General features: G+C 34.1%; 1 protein-coding gene across 7 annotated transcripts in view; it reads right to left on the bottom strand.

Moving 5' to 3' along the window:
• Positions 1–19,145, bottom strand: part of LOC123710778 (RNA-binding protein Musashi homolog Rbp6) — a 439,295-nt gene that overhangs the window by 17,336 nt on the left and 402,814 nt on the right. For all 7 annotated transcript variants that reach the window (XM_045662968.1, XM_045662967.1, XM_045662965.1 and 4 more), the window contains one exon: positions 11,147–11,229. In XM_045662968.1, coding sequence (XP_045518924.1) covers positions 11,147–11,229 — 83 coding nt within the window. The remainder of the gene's footprint in view (positions 1–11,146; positions 11,230–19,145) is intronic.

The raw sequence follows: 19,145 nt of genomic DNA, 5'->3' as shown, positions 1-19,145 counted from the left end.
ATCGTTTCATTAAGTAATTTTAACGAAGGCTATGGGTTCCTTCCTAGCTTGTACTTTCCCATTTCTGGGAAGGGCTGGAGGCAAGTATAAATTACCTAATCTACGCTTACGCAATAGAAATTCGCTACAATGTAAAAGGCTTGTTTATAACAATGATAAATTGATTCTTTAAAACAATTTTAAATGAAATATATAATGTAAATATTATTTTGGGTTTATAACCATAACGCATTATAATAATGAACATAAGATGATGAGAATTAGATCAAGAACATATATATTTCTCATCTGAAACAAAAAAGTTCACACCCAACTGAATTAAATATTCCAAAGATCGTTACAAAAACGAGTGTTTTTTGTCATCAAGACGCTTTTTAAAGTGTGGATAATGTGACATCGGAGCTGAATGATAAATTGTAACGTTTAAAACCGCTTGTCAGGCGGACTAAATCTCCCGAGATACATTTTTCATACCCTTGCATAATCGCGACGCGTTGTATGTACATAGAGACTCGTCCACATTTGTCACACGGCCGTCATGAGCCGACAAATGAAGGCTTTACCTCGCTCTGGTACTTTGTGCAGCTTGCACTTTACACAACTTTGTGGAGACACGAAACTACGTGCTTTCGCACTAACGCGGGGTGTGTGAGTTTGCTCTGAGTGTCTTTTCACCAAGTTTTATGTCGAGATAAGTCTTGAATAATCAACATGTAAAAGCTCGCGTCTAAAGTTCAGATTGTTTGTACGTATTAGTTGTGCATAATTAGTTTGCGTGAACATTGACACATATACGTAATAAGATATTTTTTAATTCGTCTTAATCTTTGCTGAACCATTTGAGATAATATTTTTATGAGAAAAACAACATTCAAATGATAATAGCAGTTCAAATATGCCTTACTGATATTACCAATAAAGCAATTGTTAAAGTCAAAAGTTGTGCAAATAACTCACACGACCCACTATTTAATGCTATCTGAATAACGATATTTCAATGAAATAGGTAGATAAATTGAAACTCTCTGCACTGGAAATATATTTATCAGTCAAAATTTTATTATCACGATCGATATTGAATTTAATTGAGAATAATAGAATCAGAAGGTCCGTCGAAAAATCTACGTATAGCCACGAAGAAATTTTAGTCCGGCCCCGTTAATTGATATCGCGTTGGTGAGCGGAAAACAAAAGCTTACAAACAATTCGTATTGGAGTTCGCAGTGCCGATCGAGCGTTCGAAATCGCGACGCAGTTTAATGACACGAAAAATAACAAAGGTAAATTGTATTTAGCCCCGGTAGACGCGCCCTGCCGATCTATCGATCGAAGCGACGCGAAAGATCTCGATTTAACCGAGCGGACTTAAGATTTGTTCAATAGGTCTCGGCTGAGTACCGAGCGACTTAAATTCCACTCCGTATGAGGAATTTAATTGTTTCGCATCACAGCATGTTTCATCACCTTCGATTGATGCGAATTAATCTGAAAGCAGTCATTAAATTTCCGCTCGATATATTCCAATGAAATGCTTTCAAGTGAGCCTACATGTCAACATGTAAGACAGTTAAGGGCACATTGAGTGCTTCGTCGGTATTGTTCAAATATTCGGCACTGATGTTTATTCAAATACGCCATCCTATCGGAATAATCACATTTTTACTTCATCCATTTTTATATTCGAATAAGAGCGTAAGCAGACATTGATGTTATGTTGATCTGTCGTTTCATTGTTATTATCTTTTTTACTTGTATTTTTAACCTAGATGACGAATCAGAGTACAGTTAAAAGGAAAGTCCTGTGAAAGATGTTATGATCGCGTTTAAATGTTATAAGCACGAATACGCAAACGCAAGGCATACCAATATACTTCATTCGAATTATAAAAATATGTTTTTTAATTTCTCAGAGTTGGTTATTACTTACAAATTAAATTCACGAAACAAAGTATTTTCTATAGATTTTTAATTACAATGTGGAAAATAAATTATGTTTTTTTAAACTTCGAACTTTGCTCGCATGTTTGTTTACGTTAACTGCATTTATTCTGCGTTTGAAATTTTTGTTTCGTTTAAATTCTTGCTGCGGACTACGGGCAGATCGCCAAATAGACAACTTTTATAAGGGGATAAAATATTGCAGATCTTAAACCAATATGAAACTATCAAAGCCCTTCTTCATATTCTGCAGTACTCAATTTAAGTTATGAGAAAATGGTTTTATTAGATCTTCGATTAAATAATCCTTTCAATGTCTGCAGAAAAGCTGTGCCCTTTGCAGGGCGTAGTCCTCTAGTATTTAACTTCGCAATATATGTCCGATCTTTAACTTAGTTAAAACAATCTGGGAAAAAAGTAATTTTTTTTAGAGATGAGACTTTTCTAAGTACAAGACCCTCTTGTCTCTTGTTTTACTAGGGATTTTTTAGTAACATTCTTTTATTGGTTGGAAAGGCTTAGTAAAGTAAGACATGCCAACCCGGGGGGGTTAGTGGTAAGGTTAGATAAGTTTATCAAGGAAATCTCTCGCATATTGACAGAGCGTCGCATAGACCTGATTGGCGTTAAATGGAAGCCTCGCCGCTTAAGTCTCATTTTATAAACGTAGAACTAACGTATTTCGGTTTAATTTATTTCTCTTTTCTAAGATATTTCAGTTTTTAAACTATAATGGAAGACTCTAAATAAATTTGCATCTTCATCATCTTCGCTTAGCATCAGGCGAGTCCCCTGATGATTTTTGAACAAATTACTTTTTTTTGTAACTGGTCAAACTGGCAGGATGCTGATATTAAGTGATACCGCCGCCCATAGACGCTCTCATTGATAGAAGGCTCGCAATGCAACGCTTTTTTCTTGAGGGACCGTCGAATTGGTTCGGAAATACTTCAGTGGCAATTTTAATCGAAATAGAAAAAGTAGGTCATGCTACCAATATTTTCTGGAACTTTTTGATGATACAGAAGATATCATCTCCAGTTACACGAAAGATTTACATCGATTCTGGGCTTAAATACGCATCTCGTCAATTTTCGTGAAGCCAGCTCGGCAATGTTCATAAAATTTTGATATAAGAAATCCTTTCGAGGGGCCGGGTTAGGTAAGATGAGTTACAAATCTTACGTTCAACAGGTCACGGATAATGAAACACTTTGCTCACCACGGGAGCACTTTGCATATTTACTTTGTCTCGAAAGAGTTATTATTACATTTCGATTGTCAATTTATGACTTTAAAAGGATGTTTTTGGATGGTTTCTATGACTTATTGTATAGTATAAGAGTAACCTTAGTTACCTAGCTATAACAAGCAGAAAAACTAAGGAATTATAATACAAAATTTTTAGTCTTACTTATTTATAGGACTATGCTATCCTGATTTAGTATGATGTTCATTTTATTATGTCTTAAAATAAACGTCATATTAAGGCGATCACTGGAATTATCGTGTAAGCCAGCTTAATTTTATTTAGTTTAAAATATTTCAAATCTATTTTGATACCATACGCCCAACTATATAATATATAGCAAGGAATAATAATGTTAAACGTTTCAATTCCAGAAAAATTCTAAGGACATGACTCGCAAAACTCCTCTTTAATTTGGGTAAGTGTTAAGTCTTTCAGGCTCAGCTAGTAGCTTAGTCATGTTTTAATTTCTTATGAGTGAAACTTGAGTGGACGAAGTTATAACAAATTAAAATGCGCTTACTTTTTCGCCAGGCTGTTATTAAAGCTTAGGAGAGTGTTCTGGGGACTTTGAATATATTTTTTTTTTACATGTGTCTTTTCTAAGACATCATACAACATTACGATCAGTCATTTAACTCTAACCTAATTTGTTAAAGAGAAAGTTTAACATAAGGAAGAGTCCAATAACACTAATTACAGTCTCTATTAAAGGGAACACACTCTGTTCTTGTGTTCTATTTTTTCACTCAATATTTAGCACTTAAGACAACGTGCACTATCACTAATTCACTAGTTCAAATGGTTTTGTCCCTATCAGTCTTCTCAATAAACCCGTGGTATCTAGAAGTTGACTAGCCTCGACAATCACGTGATGGTGGAGCCTGTGTTCGTAGGCTTCAGCAGGTTATTTATTAATGTGGCGACGTCACATTATGGTTCCGATGGAGGTTGTAATTGAACAATCGCCTGGTACAAACTAGGGAGTATTGACTATTCCCCTGAGTGAATTGTTTGGAATCGTTGGATTACTTGGATGTGGCTATTTCTGGTACAGCCCCATAGCGACATTTTATGTACACATAACTTTTTTCAAGTTCAGTTCAAAAGTTAACAAGTTCAGTTCTACTTAAACAATAATTTTTCAACAGTATGTCATAAATTGTTATTAATTCCTGTATAAATGTTAAAGTACACATATGATATTCTCTTAGTAATAATACGTCCTCCATGCTTTATGAAGGAAATTCATCAAAGACACGAAATGTTCGCGTGACATTGGCCATACATTTTAAATAGCATTGGCATAGCCGTCATAGAAATGTTGGTGGGACATTAAATATTAAGACTGGCGCACAAGCGACTTGTAACATTCATTACACATACTCCGTCTATTCCTGGGTATATCGATCGTAATTGGCAACTAACAGGCGTAAAGTAGCCTTAGAATAATTCAAACCACTGACAAGGTTGACTTTTTTACTATTTATTTATAAGAAAACGACTATCTTGAATTATCAAAAATTCACCAAAGCACGACGATAATTATCAGCCGCATATGTACTAAAATATGATTTATTACTATAAAAGATAGATAAGCAAATATACAGCTATATTTTCTAAAATAAATAACAATTTTTGTAAACACAATGTTACACATTTTTTTCTCTACTATAAAGTCCACGAAAAGCGTACGACTTTACCTGAATTACAATCGAGCCTTTACAATCATTATGGCTAATAAGTAATACCATGTGGACTTAATTTTCTACAATACCAATGAATAGCTTTTTTTTGTTGCAAAAAATACTAGCAAAACAGCGGATTAGGTATCAGTTAGGCACTTAAAAACGCTTTCTAAATCTACCCGCAATAACGAACATACTAGTATAGATAATAAAAGTAAGAAAGTAAACATATGAGCAATACATACTAATTTTATATATCAAAATCAAATACCTTTAACTGAAAACTGGACCATTTCGTAAAATTAAAAGTTGATAATTGCCCAACTTGGCAATACTCGTACTATATGAATCTTAAAAACGAGCTTTAATGCGAGGCAAAACAACTAAAATACGCATTTGCAAGTAGCTGAGCCATGTTAGTGGTCGTTTGCAATTGTAAGTGGACGATTAACGGGAACTCGGTACTTCACTAATTCCTATCAAGCATTAGAATTCTAGAAAAGGCAGAAAAAGGATAAACCGATTGTGAACGGCGAGCAGTGGCATCGTTTAGCCAATTGAAGCGTGGGTATAATGAAATCTGTATAATATTAAACGAGCAACATATAAAAGTGTTTTCATGTATCTAAAACGTTTACGAATCCTCCAATTCGAATTAAATGGACAGTGTATTGCATTTTATTTACTTAGAGTATTACGTTGAAGATTTTACGATGTTTTAGGGTTTCATTTATATTTTATTCTCACCACAATTTACATTAGTTTTTTATTTAAGAGAGAAACGAAGGCCTGCTTGGGAACGTGGGAAGAGAGCAAGTACCAAACTTGTTCTATAATATAATAAAAATAATAGAATATAGAAATGTATAATATTTAAAATAAAGTCGTATTTGAAATTTTCAATACAGCTCTATAAATATAGACTATACCAGACTAAAAAGTCTTAAAGGTTTTACTTCGTATTAAATAATGCTACAGTACAATAGCTGCAACGCCTAAATTGCATATTAATAATTTTAAGTTACAATATTTGTATATAGCGTTGTCTGATCTTTCAAATGTAGATTGTCCCATCGTCCATTTTGCATAAATCCTGTGTTACTTTGTCGGTAGTCTCTTGAGATCAGTTCAGAGCCTAATGTAAATGAAATTGTGCACAAGAAAGCCACTTTCTTGGCTGCTGTTTATCGCCACATGTCTCCTAACTCTCCGAGAGGAGGGTAACGTGATAATTAGATTTTCTATTTACGTATTCTATGTGAATTAACTTTGAGCGTAATCGTAAATTCCGAATATGGAGTCCCAATAGAATTTGCTTGAATTATTATGGATCGTATAAAATAAATATAACAGACAAAATTACATCCAAATTTCAAGTGTTGCCATTTCCGTGTCTAGTAGATTTAAACTGAATCACACATTTATTTTACAAAATACTACAATAATTAAATTTGTTCGAGAATGTTTTGTCACGTTTACACAGTGATACGATTGATAAAGAGAAAATTCAGCTATTCGAGTTGTATAGTTTGTGAACTTTTCTAATCTCTGTATATATTTGCTACAAAGTGTTTATACATTTCTATATTCTATTATTTGAATAATAATAATAATCTCCTAAATAATAAGCGTTTCGTCGCAACGAAGTGTTAAATAATTTGTCATAGAGGTGATTATTTTATTATGAATAAGGTTTTCCTAAGAAACAATATTGTGTGGGTTTGTGGTAAGTCATAACATATGGCGTTATTCCCATGCATGAGGGCAGTACGTGGCACTTAAATCTATTTTTGTTACTTTAATTACACTTCGCTTCAAGTTGTATACGTCTCCGTTCTTTTATCGAACTTTAATTGAAGAGCACTATAGTATTATTTCAGTTTTTAAATGTATTTGATCCGTACTTCATAATTAATAAGAGAATTCAAAAGATTAAACTGTGAACTAAACACAGATAACAAAATAAAAATTCAACATTTATAAGAATCAATAGCATAAACATTTTATTTAATAAACATAATAACATTTAAAATATAGAGTATTCATATACTATTTACTTTACAAAGGTTTTTTTACCCGTTTATTAATCCTTTTATGCGCGTTAAGAAACTGCGTCGCTTGGGCATTGCGTGATGTAGTTGCATTAAAAGTATTAAATATAATGTAGAGTACATAGGAAATTAGGTTGTTCGGCTAGTGATTGCTTCTAGATTATTATCGAAGGATTAAAAGGCTTAACGTAATTTTATTTAACAGTCTTGCACACGTCAATAGCTTTTACGCGAGAATGACATTTTAAATATTTAATTAAATAGATTGAAATATATTTTAATATGAAATCAATTAAAGAAAAACGTTGTAGATATAATCAATAACAATCATCACTTACCACGAGTAAGTAAAGTTGCCAAGACCGTCGAGCTTTTCGTGCTTGTAAAGTACCCAAAATCTAGAAAGTTTTGTTAATATAAGATGTCCTTTAGTCCCGAAATGGAACGTGGGACAGGCATTTTATAGGCGATGAGGTTTTTGTGTCTGACACACGTTTTTTTTTGTAATATATTGTAATTGGGTGATGTGGGTATAATAGTCAAACCGAAATAAAGTCAAACAATGTAATCAACATATCCTAGCATAACAATAAGAATCCATATAATAAGTACTAAAAACTTTTCAATAGAAACTTTTGGGTACTGAGAAGTCTTGAAGAAAAAGGGCTACCCAAATCCTGCCAAATTTCGGCTTACAACTTGCCAATTGCAAGTTTCAATGAAAAGGGACTGTCACAAAAACAGTCTGATATATAGAAGGCGTAAAAATAGGCTCAGGCGAATCGATAAAGCTCTGAAGAAGCTTCGGGTCCGAACCCGGACAACGAGAAGTTTATGGTAATCACGGCCTGTGATTGATTGCCACAGTTCCGAGGCTGAGTATACAACAAACGAACAACCGCCGATTTAGCGTGATCTTGACCGCAATCGAGATTGTATCTGATATAAGGTACTGTGGGTAATGCAATACATTTCCCGAATCCCTTTCTTATCGGAGGCAATAGTCCACAATGTGATCGGAACCTGGGATGATATAAAGCAACGTGTACACGAGGAGGTTGAAGAAGAAAGTAACAAATAACTGGCATAAAAAAGTGTTGTATTTTAACAGAGCATAATGCTGAGCCAGGGTTACAAGCACAACATTACACACTTAAAATGTACTTTATTCCTTAATTTTTTTTTGTTATTTTTATTTTTTGAGTGTTTCTGTGTGTGCGTTGTTTGTTACTTTTAAATGTTATGGTTATGGTTAATACACATGGTTTTTCATAAGTATCATCATTTCATCATATTTTTTGGTGAAATGCTTTGTACAAGGCGACAAATAAAGGCGGCTTGCGTAAAATATCTTAATAGCTGCCGACAAGGGTGCCCCATCTTAAACGAGTCAGTAAAGACACAGAGAAAAATGGCGATCGGGGTTCTCAAGATTTAAGTGGCAGTTTCAAATGTGCCTATTTTTAGTGTTATTCCCTAAACGGGCACCATTTGTTTGCATCATGCACGATTGAGGAGAAAAATGTACGCAATACACAAAATGGTTTCCCAGAAGTGTTTATGCGATTGCTCGAAGGAAAGTGCACTTTTATAACATCGCTCGCGTCTCAACGTAGATGGAAAACAAATTGTCGTGAACGCTTCCAATGTACGAAAGAAATCTTAATGTACTTCAAAATGAATATATTCTTAATGTACGGGATATGTTAATTTTAATGCATAACATTATATATTGTAGCTTTAATGCTTTCTACATCTTGTACTCTTCCCATAACATGCGAGGAAAATACTAATTATGCGTAGTTTTAGTTCAAAGCTAAAATGAAAATGATTGCAATTAAATTTAGTTAGTCGTAATCTTTGTCGAGTGTAAGGTACTTTTGCAATCGGGTAAGAAGGCCTCAGGTGTCAAACGGCGCTCGCTTGCTATTTCACATAGGAAATAATGGTAGTAGGCGGAGTCATACTATATCAACACACTTTGCGGCTGCTTTGTTGTTAAAATTCATGGTAAGCGGAAGCAATTAGGGGAGTAACGTGTAAGGACGTAATGGAGTGACGAGAATTTGCTCTGAGCGTTTTAATGGGAGCCACTATTTATGTTACAAAATACAACAGTGACACAACTCTAACTACGTGCGAAGTTGTGAATTGTGTTTAGACGAATCTATTCAACGTTATTATTGTGAAACAAGCTTTCCATTCCACCTACACACTTCTTTAATTGAGTCCTCCATGTATGTTAGCATCAATGTAATACAAAATATTAAATTTATGAGAGCTCTCAACGTAAACATGACACGACGCCACTGTCTTCTTTATTACCAACATAACTATCAGATAGCTTTATGATAAGAACAAATTTTTAATGGCCGGGTTTGTTTACGATTCACATCTTAGGTTAATCTTAAATACGGTGTCAAAATGGCCGCCATAAATCGTAACATTCAAAACATTGTATATTCGAAATGTAACTTTATGCCTGAAAATGTTTACGAAAACAATGTAAAAAGCGAATTTGCCGTAACATTGATCATTCGCGCCGGCACGCAACGGAAAAGGGGAAAAATAATAAGCGATTACTTTCCCGTTTTATCCTTCATGCTTCGAAGACGCTTACTGAATTTCTTCCTCGACTTTGTAAGTCAAAACATCTATTTTCAAAAATCTGTCGGGTATTGGTTTGTTCTTTAAAGTTTATAATTAATTTTAACCTTTTGTTTGAATAAACACTGTTGGGTTGTTTGTGTTTTAGAAAATTGAAAATGGAATTATAACACATCCGGCGGATATAATTTAGTTCCTTTTTTAAATAGTCACCTGGATTGGAAAGTGACATTTTATTAACGACTGCGACGAATACATTACGTCGCGGCGCTCTTTGCACACCTCTCGTTTCGCACGGAAGCGAACCGTAATTACTCTAAAACTACCCATTTGTTTGATGTCTTTGTTCGTTGTTTGCTCCACTTAGGGCGTACATCACCCCGATTTCTTTCACCCGACACATGCAGCGCTTATACATTATTGCAAGAGACAATACGAGACAAAAACCGGCATTAATAATTCGAAATATGAGTCGACTGAAGTGTTTGATTTTTTAAATGCGTGGGGCTGCATATATTTATATTAGCCAGATTTAAAAAAACAATACACAAGTTATACCAGCATCACACATGCTGGTATAGTTGTAAGTTGGATATTTGTTTAAAATATTTTGGAAATAAATCTATAGGTACATTTTTGAGAACAGATTTTTTGAATTTGATCATTACAAACATATGAAATTAAGTACATAAGAGTGTAGATTTAGAGTATGTATAGTACTTTTGAGATGAACATTTTAAGGAAAAACTTATGTCAAATTCCTGTAGTTAATAATAAACGTGTGGTAATAAACATCATACGTAATTTTTATAATGAAATTGTAGTTTTAATTTATTTGGCTACGTAACAAAATACAGTTCATAACTAAATTTGTAATTTTGTTACGGCTCTGCTAATTACACAGTAATTACTTTTATTAACCCTATCAAAATATATGGTTCAATTGTTTATTTTGATGTGTAAACATTTTTGTTTATCTACATAATGTACGATTTGTTATTGTTTATAAGGTAACAATGATATTTATCACTAGTCTCACGGCTGGATTTTTAAAAATATATGCGAAATAACGATATCGTGATGATGTCATTTTAATGGTGAAGGTAGTTTTTATTTTATTAGTACAAGATAAATCTTCCCCCGTTGTATACAATAGTAAGTGTCTGTGACAGTCGTTCATTCTATTTCACTAGTTAAGAACACACAGTGGCAGAGTCAAATAGAGCCGGAAAAAAATGGACCATTATAAGTATGAAACTTGGACACTGTAATCTGACAAAAATCTAAACATAGAAAAATCGGGTTTGAGTACAATTTTATTGGCTCCTTTGGAACGAAGCCAGCGTTTCTTTCACCTCTAATTGATATCGGACTGAGCATGTTAACATTAAGACAGTTTGTTTTTGGATTTGCTCTGATTGATGTGTCAATAAAAGGAATTTATGTGTCGAGTTTTTTTAAGTTAAAGCGTCTTGTCTGTGGACCCACCTTAATGTCAAATGATTCCGATCAGCAACAAATGATGAATTTTACAAATTTGCGTATGTCACTAGAGTAATTTGAAATATGAACAATCTTTCTATTTCTTATTAAAAAATCGCAAATACACTTACCATTTTGTTGTTGATTTCGTGAAAGTGAATTTCGCATACTTTGTCTACTATATCTTCGCTTTGAAATGTGACGAATCCGAAACCTGAAACAATATAAGCTTTCCATTAATATAATTACAAATTAGTAATTTAATATATATACATCCAAGTTGCATGTGCTTGATTCTAGATACTGGAACATAGTTAGCCTTTTATCTTTTATTAACATAACTTTTACACATTTAAAGTAAACACTTTTATAACGGATTGAAGAATTGAATATAATTATTTTACATAATTTAGAATTTTATAGTAAGCCTTTGTTTTTAAACATCTAATGATTTTTCTATGAAGGATTTTTATATAATAAATCTAGGAGTTGTCCTCGATATTTCTGTAGCAATCAATGTCGTATGACGTCAGTGTGACAGTAAAAAAGGAACATCTCCCGCACAACGGAAGAAGGGGAGAAGCAAATAAAATTGCCTCCCTATTAAAATTTTACCTTTTTAATTTAACTTCGATTTTATTTTTATCGTTGTATATAAAAAAAAACATTTTAAATAAGGCCTTTAAACACTATGCAACAGATACTCAGAGAGAATGTTTGTTATATAATTTTGGAAGTGGAAGTACTAAAAATTTAAATTAAGAATAATTGCCGAACGCTATTAAAATTTATACAAATTCTAAGGGAAGTAAAATGTTAAATGTATAAAGTTGCCACACATTAACATAAACTTACGAACATTAATAAACATTTTGTACACTCGCAATAAAATCAGCTTACGAGCGAAAATTGAATAAGTGGTTCGAAGTATCGACGAGTTCCGTATATTACTTTTAAACGTGGCAAGACATTCACGTGGCCGCTGCAACGACCAACTTCGCTGATACGTTCCCGTTCCGACTCAAAAGACCGCCCAAGTTTTCCTCATGCGATTCATGAGTAACAAATTTGAATTACGTATTCGAAACTCGGAATTGCTTTCCGATATTTACTGAATTCCGAACAACAACTTTAAGCTTACAATCTGTCAAAGAAATAAATCCGTCTAGCGCCTTCCACGTATCACATAATCGCCGACAAGTTTCTTTAACAGGTAAGTGATGAGGTGTATTCCTGCGTGCTAACGATTAAGACACACAAAGTGACTTGTCCCTCCCTGTAAATAGCATTACCCCGCCTTTGCAAACACGCCGTGACGTCATCAGTACACATTACTTCCAATATATTGTTCAACTTCTCACGTATTTAGTCACGCAGTAATTTCAAATCACTTCTTATAAGCGACACAGTGAAGTTGCGTCTGGAGAAGTGTATATACTGGAACAAAGCTATCTTATTATTTTCTAGGCATTATTAATATCGTATTTGTTGTGACGAAGAACAACCTAGTTGGTATTTCACGCTCGACCGAATGTCATTGAGTCGGAATTGAGGATACTATAGTAATACAAGTAATAGCAGTTCTGTGTCGTTATAAGGCTTTATTTTGTTGGTTTTTTTTTATAAAAAGAGGTAAGTTCATAGGTGTAACATTGATAAATAAATCAGCAGGTTTCCTAACAGGGTAAAGAAAAGAAAAGTTTTTTCCGAACCAATTCGACTTAGGTCCTAAAAGATATCCTTAAAAGGCCGGCAACGGACTCGCGAACTATCTTACTTTTGCAGTATACATGGGCGGTATTACTGATATCGGTAATAAGATATGAGACTCCTGCCTGTCTTCAAAAAAATGGAATGACTTGGCCCGGTAAAGCAAGTTAATAATCATTTACTCATTTTCAGTTTATGTAATAGAAATTAACTTCAAACACAGTTTATCGATTAAATATAGGGTTTATGAGGAAGCGATTCCCATTTATGCGGGTCTGTAAATGGATTAAAGTGGTCAGTGAATGTTACAGTTCAAACTTATCTGCGGGTGTGACAATCGCGGAGGCGGGTCAGACAAATAGTTCTAGTCTTATTTCATAGCCTTCGTTCGCACTGCATTTGTTATTTATAGGTGCAGATGCTATTGTAGCTTTTAATATGGCCTTCTGAAATCACATACATATATGTAACTTATATTTTACATACCGATCTTACACTTTCAATTCTTAAGTTACTTTTCCTGAATCACATTATTTTGAGGGCTATAAGTTGGATTATATTTAATTGTTTTATGTATGAGACATACATCACGTGTTTGTTTAGATTTGATGGAAACTCAATACGTAGACGAGCTGAAATGAAACGCTGAGAGAATAGGGGAACAGCATTGTCACTGACCACGAAAAAAGTTTCGGGTTTCACGTTGCCTTTGTATTCTACTCGTAGATAAATGAGGAATTTTCGTGAAATTCGTCCGCGTCACTTCTCGTAACAATGGCGAAGATAAATAATCTCTGCGTAAGAAAAGGATTTCGTAAACATAATTATTTGAACTCGCAATTGTTACTCAAGCTAATGAAAGCCTCTTGGGGACGTTCGAAAATCGACTTTATTCCTTTTGTTATAGTATTATTGTAATATAACTATTTTGTGTTACATGGAATATATTCACAAAAAGTCTTTTTGGCAAACGTAAAACAAAAGACGAATCGTCAGTTCCCTTAATTTTTATTGATCATTATACCCTTGTATATGTAAACAAAATGAGGCGCTGCTGTTTTCCAAAACTCCATGAAATTATGTACGAAAATGTTTAAACATAGTATACAAATAATTCTAATAGGACACTGTTAAAACGTAAAGGTCAAAAGCAAATATCCCTTTGCTTTTTTCGTTATTTGTTTTATGTAACAAAGGGCTTCGCATTACGCAAGACCTTCACACCTGCTAGTTTTTTAATATAAGAAAGGAAAGTGCAGATTATGAATGTGTCTTCGATATCGAATATGAGAGACATCTGTCGGCGCGTGGGGTTGACAGGGGGTGGCCCCCGAGCCCAGTAAGCCCAGACCAGTATAATCTGCTCCGCCACTGTATGAAACACCGGCCGGTGGCATTTACGACGCTATAATAACCATATAAAACGCGGCTCGACGTAGGCGTCGATAACTGACATTATACAAGTGCCTTTTGCCTACAAGTCGACTTACAGTTTGTTTTGAATGTCATTGTACTTTCGCAAACTCAATCTAGCAACGCGAAGCAAAAATTTTCCTTGTTTTGACGAAATAAAAGTAATGTTCAATGGATGGCGTAATAAGCAAGTTTTCATTAAGGGCACAACAGGCACTCAGTGAGCAGCGATGAACTTGCCCAGTGGCCACGCCGGAACAACTTTTGTTATTGTTTAGCTTCATTATTGTTATACGAAATACGCTATAATTAAGAGATGCTAGGGAATTGTCCCATCTGATGTAATAGTTCCACAAAAGTTAGACAACTTTTCTGACAGGATGTTTGCTTCGTAAATAATTGCCGGAGTGCTCCTTCTCATAATTAAGTTAAAGATAATAAGTTATCGATAGTTATCCGCGCGGAATAGATGGCTATAAGTATGAAAAATGGCCGTCGAACGCTTGGCGTTACGTGAGTATTCTAATTTATTATTCACTTGTCAAAGAAGCTTTTTCTATAGTAAATGTGGGTAGCTCAAAGAAATCACATCCAGTACTATGTATTTAAATAATACAACGCTTGACTCAGATAATAGAGATCTCATTTTGTTTAGAGTTGGTTTCATAATATTTGTACTACTTACAGCTTACATTAGGGCGCAGTTCAGCTTTTAAGTAAACATCCTCACAAAAACCTGCGAGGCATGTTTAGGAATATGTTCAAACAGTTTATTGGGCCCGTGCCCCCACCCGAAAACAATGTGCGTGTTGTGTTCCAAAGTAAATATGGCCCACATGCAAACGGAGGTGAAGTCTAAGGTCTCAATGCAAACTTTCGGCGAGCGAAGAAAATAGCGAGTAAAAGCTGCAAAAAGAATTGGCACTTCATTTTCTCTATTGTGAAGTTGAATGGAACGCAAACAATCAAGTTTCTCGTCAAGTTGATTGTGTGGAGACACCCTTATTGTCTATTCTCAGGTAAATAAAGTAGAAACACAATTCACCTGGTACTTTGTGCGTCGGCTTTAACTTTTAAATTCTCTAACTTCAATCTTATTTAGTTCAATTCATGGATTTACTGAGCAAAAAATCACTTTCACTTCCTGTATTTACATTTAAATTCAACGAATACTTATCAGATTTGAGATAGCACTCTCCGAGTTAGGAAATATATGTTAATGCTTGATTATATACTGACGAACCTTATTGGACGAACCCTTTCTATCCTTAGTATATATATGAGTAAAATTACTTCATTTTTTATCTTTTTTTGAATAAACGTTGAAAAAGAATTAAACAAAACTATGTAACAGGAGACGTAGCTCCCACCGTTAGTTAACGGTTTTGGCCTATATAATATTTGGGAGAAGAGTGTGACATTCTGTGCAATCATGCATTTAGGATAGGAAATGCAGAAATCTTCCTGTAATTTTTACGAAGACCTGCACCAAGAAAGCGAGGGAATAAACTGTTTATTGACGGCCCTAGTGAGAAAAAAAAGTTAGGCATCAATATAATCGTGATATAGCATTAATAAATAGAACAAGACATGATAAGGCCCACAATATTTATATTTATTCGAACTTCAGCGGTAAAAGTAAAAAAAGCTAGTTATTTTTAGTGTAAATATTACATTAAAAATAAACAAAATTGGAAACCACATGTGTCACGGGCATTTGTAAATATTCTATTTTAATACGTTTTACACAACCGGTAGCACAAACATTAAATATACACGCAGCGAATAGAATTTGTTTTTATACAAAATTGGTAAAATTTTCATGAATGAGCAAGCAGCAGTCTTCACAATTAAACTTTAAACAAACAGAGTTTTTTCTGTATGTATACACTTTGTAATGGCTATCATATTATAATAGCGGCTGACTAATAGAGGCTGACGATATATGCTCTTAAACTAATAATGCTCGAAAGAGCACTGGCAGCCGGGTGTATCGACCCCAAAAAACATAAACTGTGGTGCAGTAGACAAGGGAAACCAGCTGCAGTATATTCTCTAGAAATTAGTGTAGCTGAAGGTGAAAGGAAGTTGCTGAAGAAAGGGCAGAGAGGAGGAAGTTGTGCGGCACCACTAACACGACTTTCAGAAATGTAGGGTGTGACTAAAGAAGAATCATATAAATATAAATTCCTTTCTGACAGATATAACGTCTGCAGGTGCTCTTGAAGGAGATCGTTTTAATGTTAGTTTAGGACGCTGCGCGAGCTTTGGCAAATGCTTTAGATATTTATCTTAGCAATACTTACCTCCATACCCTTCACTTAAGTAGTTATAATTATTATAAGGGATATTCCGTCCCTAGTAGTGATTACTTAAAGCAATAAATCGTCGTAGCGGTGCTACGAATCATATATTATATTAATTATCGTAGCAGTTTACACTGTTATCTTGGTATAACTTAATGTTTAAATTAAATTAATATAATTTTATTTATATGCCTATAAAGTCATCCAAGAGTAGCGTTGGCCTCAACACTACAGCGTGCGACTAACAACCCTGAGGTCGTAGGTTCAGTCCCCCGCTGGGCGCCAATGGACTTTCTATGTGGGAAATGCGAATGCAACACGCACGAATGGTGAAGGAAAATATCGTGAAACCTCATTAAACAGGTACAGAAATCTGAGGCTCAGACCTAAAATGGTTGTAGAGCCACTGGTCTATAAAGTTAGTTTGACATAAAACAATATGAGCTGTATATACGGCATTGTTGATGTGTCGAAACCAACATCAATGTATGTTATTTATCGCTAATCAGTGCAATTAGCCGTGTTATCAATTTATCATGTTACATCTGAATGGACATATGGGTTGTACATGCGTTTGTAGGACGATTCCAAATTGATTGTTTTAGTAAACATAATATTATCGTGTTACGAGCCGCCATGAAATTTAACAACCACATTATGTGATTTATTTTAACTGTTAAAATATGGTTTATTTAAACTACTTGTATGTGTAGGGTTAAATGTAATGGTATTTTTTATTACTTGCGATATAAGTCAATACGTAAACTTATTGAAACTGCCAAGAATAGTTTAAAATATAAACGTACAAAATTAAAAAAAATACACTTACATAAATTAAGATGCTATGTCGAGATATATCATCACCTTTTATACCTACTATAATAGCTAAAACTAGCCATTTTGTTCTGAAAACTATGCTTAACTATTTTTAAATAGAATTCTCAAATCCACTTCTCTAGCTTCGTATACTTCGATAATCCGGAATAAGTCGGTCCATTTCCTTTGTAGAGCTTCAAGGCAATTTCCCTGATTATTTGTAATCCTTCATAAAGATATTAGTAGAAGAAGCATTGTACAGAGTAATGAGGTCCAACTTGGCATCACAGCAGGGCTTCATTTCTTTAATTACATTTTCTTGTATACATTACGTAGATAGTGAAATATTAATTTAAATTATGTTCACTACATTAATCCTGTTTTACGAGAGTTGTTTTTATAAATTTATCGAAATCCCGATTGCGCTTGAATTAGACTTTGAAGTTTCACGTTCAGGTTTTGGAACAGATTTTTTTTTATTAATTACACCAAGGCTTTATTTTGTTGTTATGGCGTTAAACCAAATAAGTTAGTCTGACCAAAATATGCTCTATAGGTTAAATTTTTTAATGTTATTATGAAATTATTTCTAAATTTAAACACTTACTAGCGAGCTGCTGCTGCAAGAGTCTATAATAAAAGCTATACATATTAGTATCTCAAGATATGGATGTTGTGGTCAGGCGGGATTGCACCAGATCGTCGAGTGAGCTTCGTAATCCCACGGGAAAGCGTGCTCGAGACGAGAGCGTTGGGATTTGTGGAATCATCGGATGTAACACTAGAATACTTGTTACATTTCTGTATGTTTCAAATGTCACCATTTTTATGGTATTAAGAGATGGTTGAGAGAGGCGTAAATTAAGAATAAGTTTTAATGAATTAAGTTTTCGTACCATTTATGCCTAATACTCATATTTTCAGAATGTCAAGATTTTAATTTTTAAGCTTGTTTCTAGAATAAAATCTCTAAAACTACTGAAAGTTCATACGAAATATACTGGTGATGTATAAATCATGACATATATAATGGTAGAAACTGACGCCCGTATTCATAAAAATAAATCAGTCTAATTGCGGTGTTTTAACTGACTCATTTCTCTTTCTGTGTCTTTATAAAGAATATTCTGACAGAAAGACTTATTACAGTCCACTAAATATAGTTCTCTTTTCAGAAATTACAAAACACGGTCAAAAGATAAAACTCAAATAAGCGCAAAGCATCTTTATCCGTATGTCAATTTTATTCATCCTCACATAACGCTTTGTCCCACACAGGATTTGTACACAATATGCACTATGCAGGTAGCAATACAAGTGGTTCACAATAAGGGGAGAATGTATTTGCCGAGCGCGATTATGCGTCTGCGGATCTCGCTGTAAGCGACTATTGTAGGTGGTGGATAATATCCATATCGTATCCTCAGATAATGCATTGCTACGTTTGGTATGTAACACCTACTTAAATGAAATTACACTATGCGTATGGCCTTTTACTGTTTTAGTGCAAAAAGCTGAGCAAATGATCAGAATGGACACGTGGGAATTAATATATGTCTGTGTTTTTAACAGAGCACTATTTGATACTACACTTCTCAATAAATTATCACAGAGGCTAACAGAGTTTCAGTTTGCAGTACCTTCCTATTCTTCATAGTTCACCAGTACTTTGATTATTTAAATACCCCGAAGAATAGACAAACTTATTTGGTATAATTAATTTTACATATGTAAACTAGAAAATTTGAATCTAAATCAGTTAAAAACTTATCTGATTGATCTTCAAATGTTTAAATTGCCTCGGTGTATGATGGTTGTTATATTGTGAAATTCTGTCTAGAAGTTCAAGTAAACATAAGCATAAAAGTATTCAAAAGTATGCATT

This window comes from Pieris brassicae, chromosome 6 (genome assembly GCF_905147105.1).
Source record: "Pieris brassicae chromosome 6, ilPieBrab1.1, whole genome shotgun sequence".
NCBI lineage: Eukaryota > Metazoa > Arthropoda > Insecta > Lepidoptera > Pieridae > Pieris > Pieris brassicae.
This window is presented reverse-complemented; position numbering and strand designations above follow the sequence as displayed.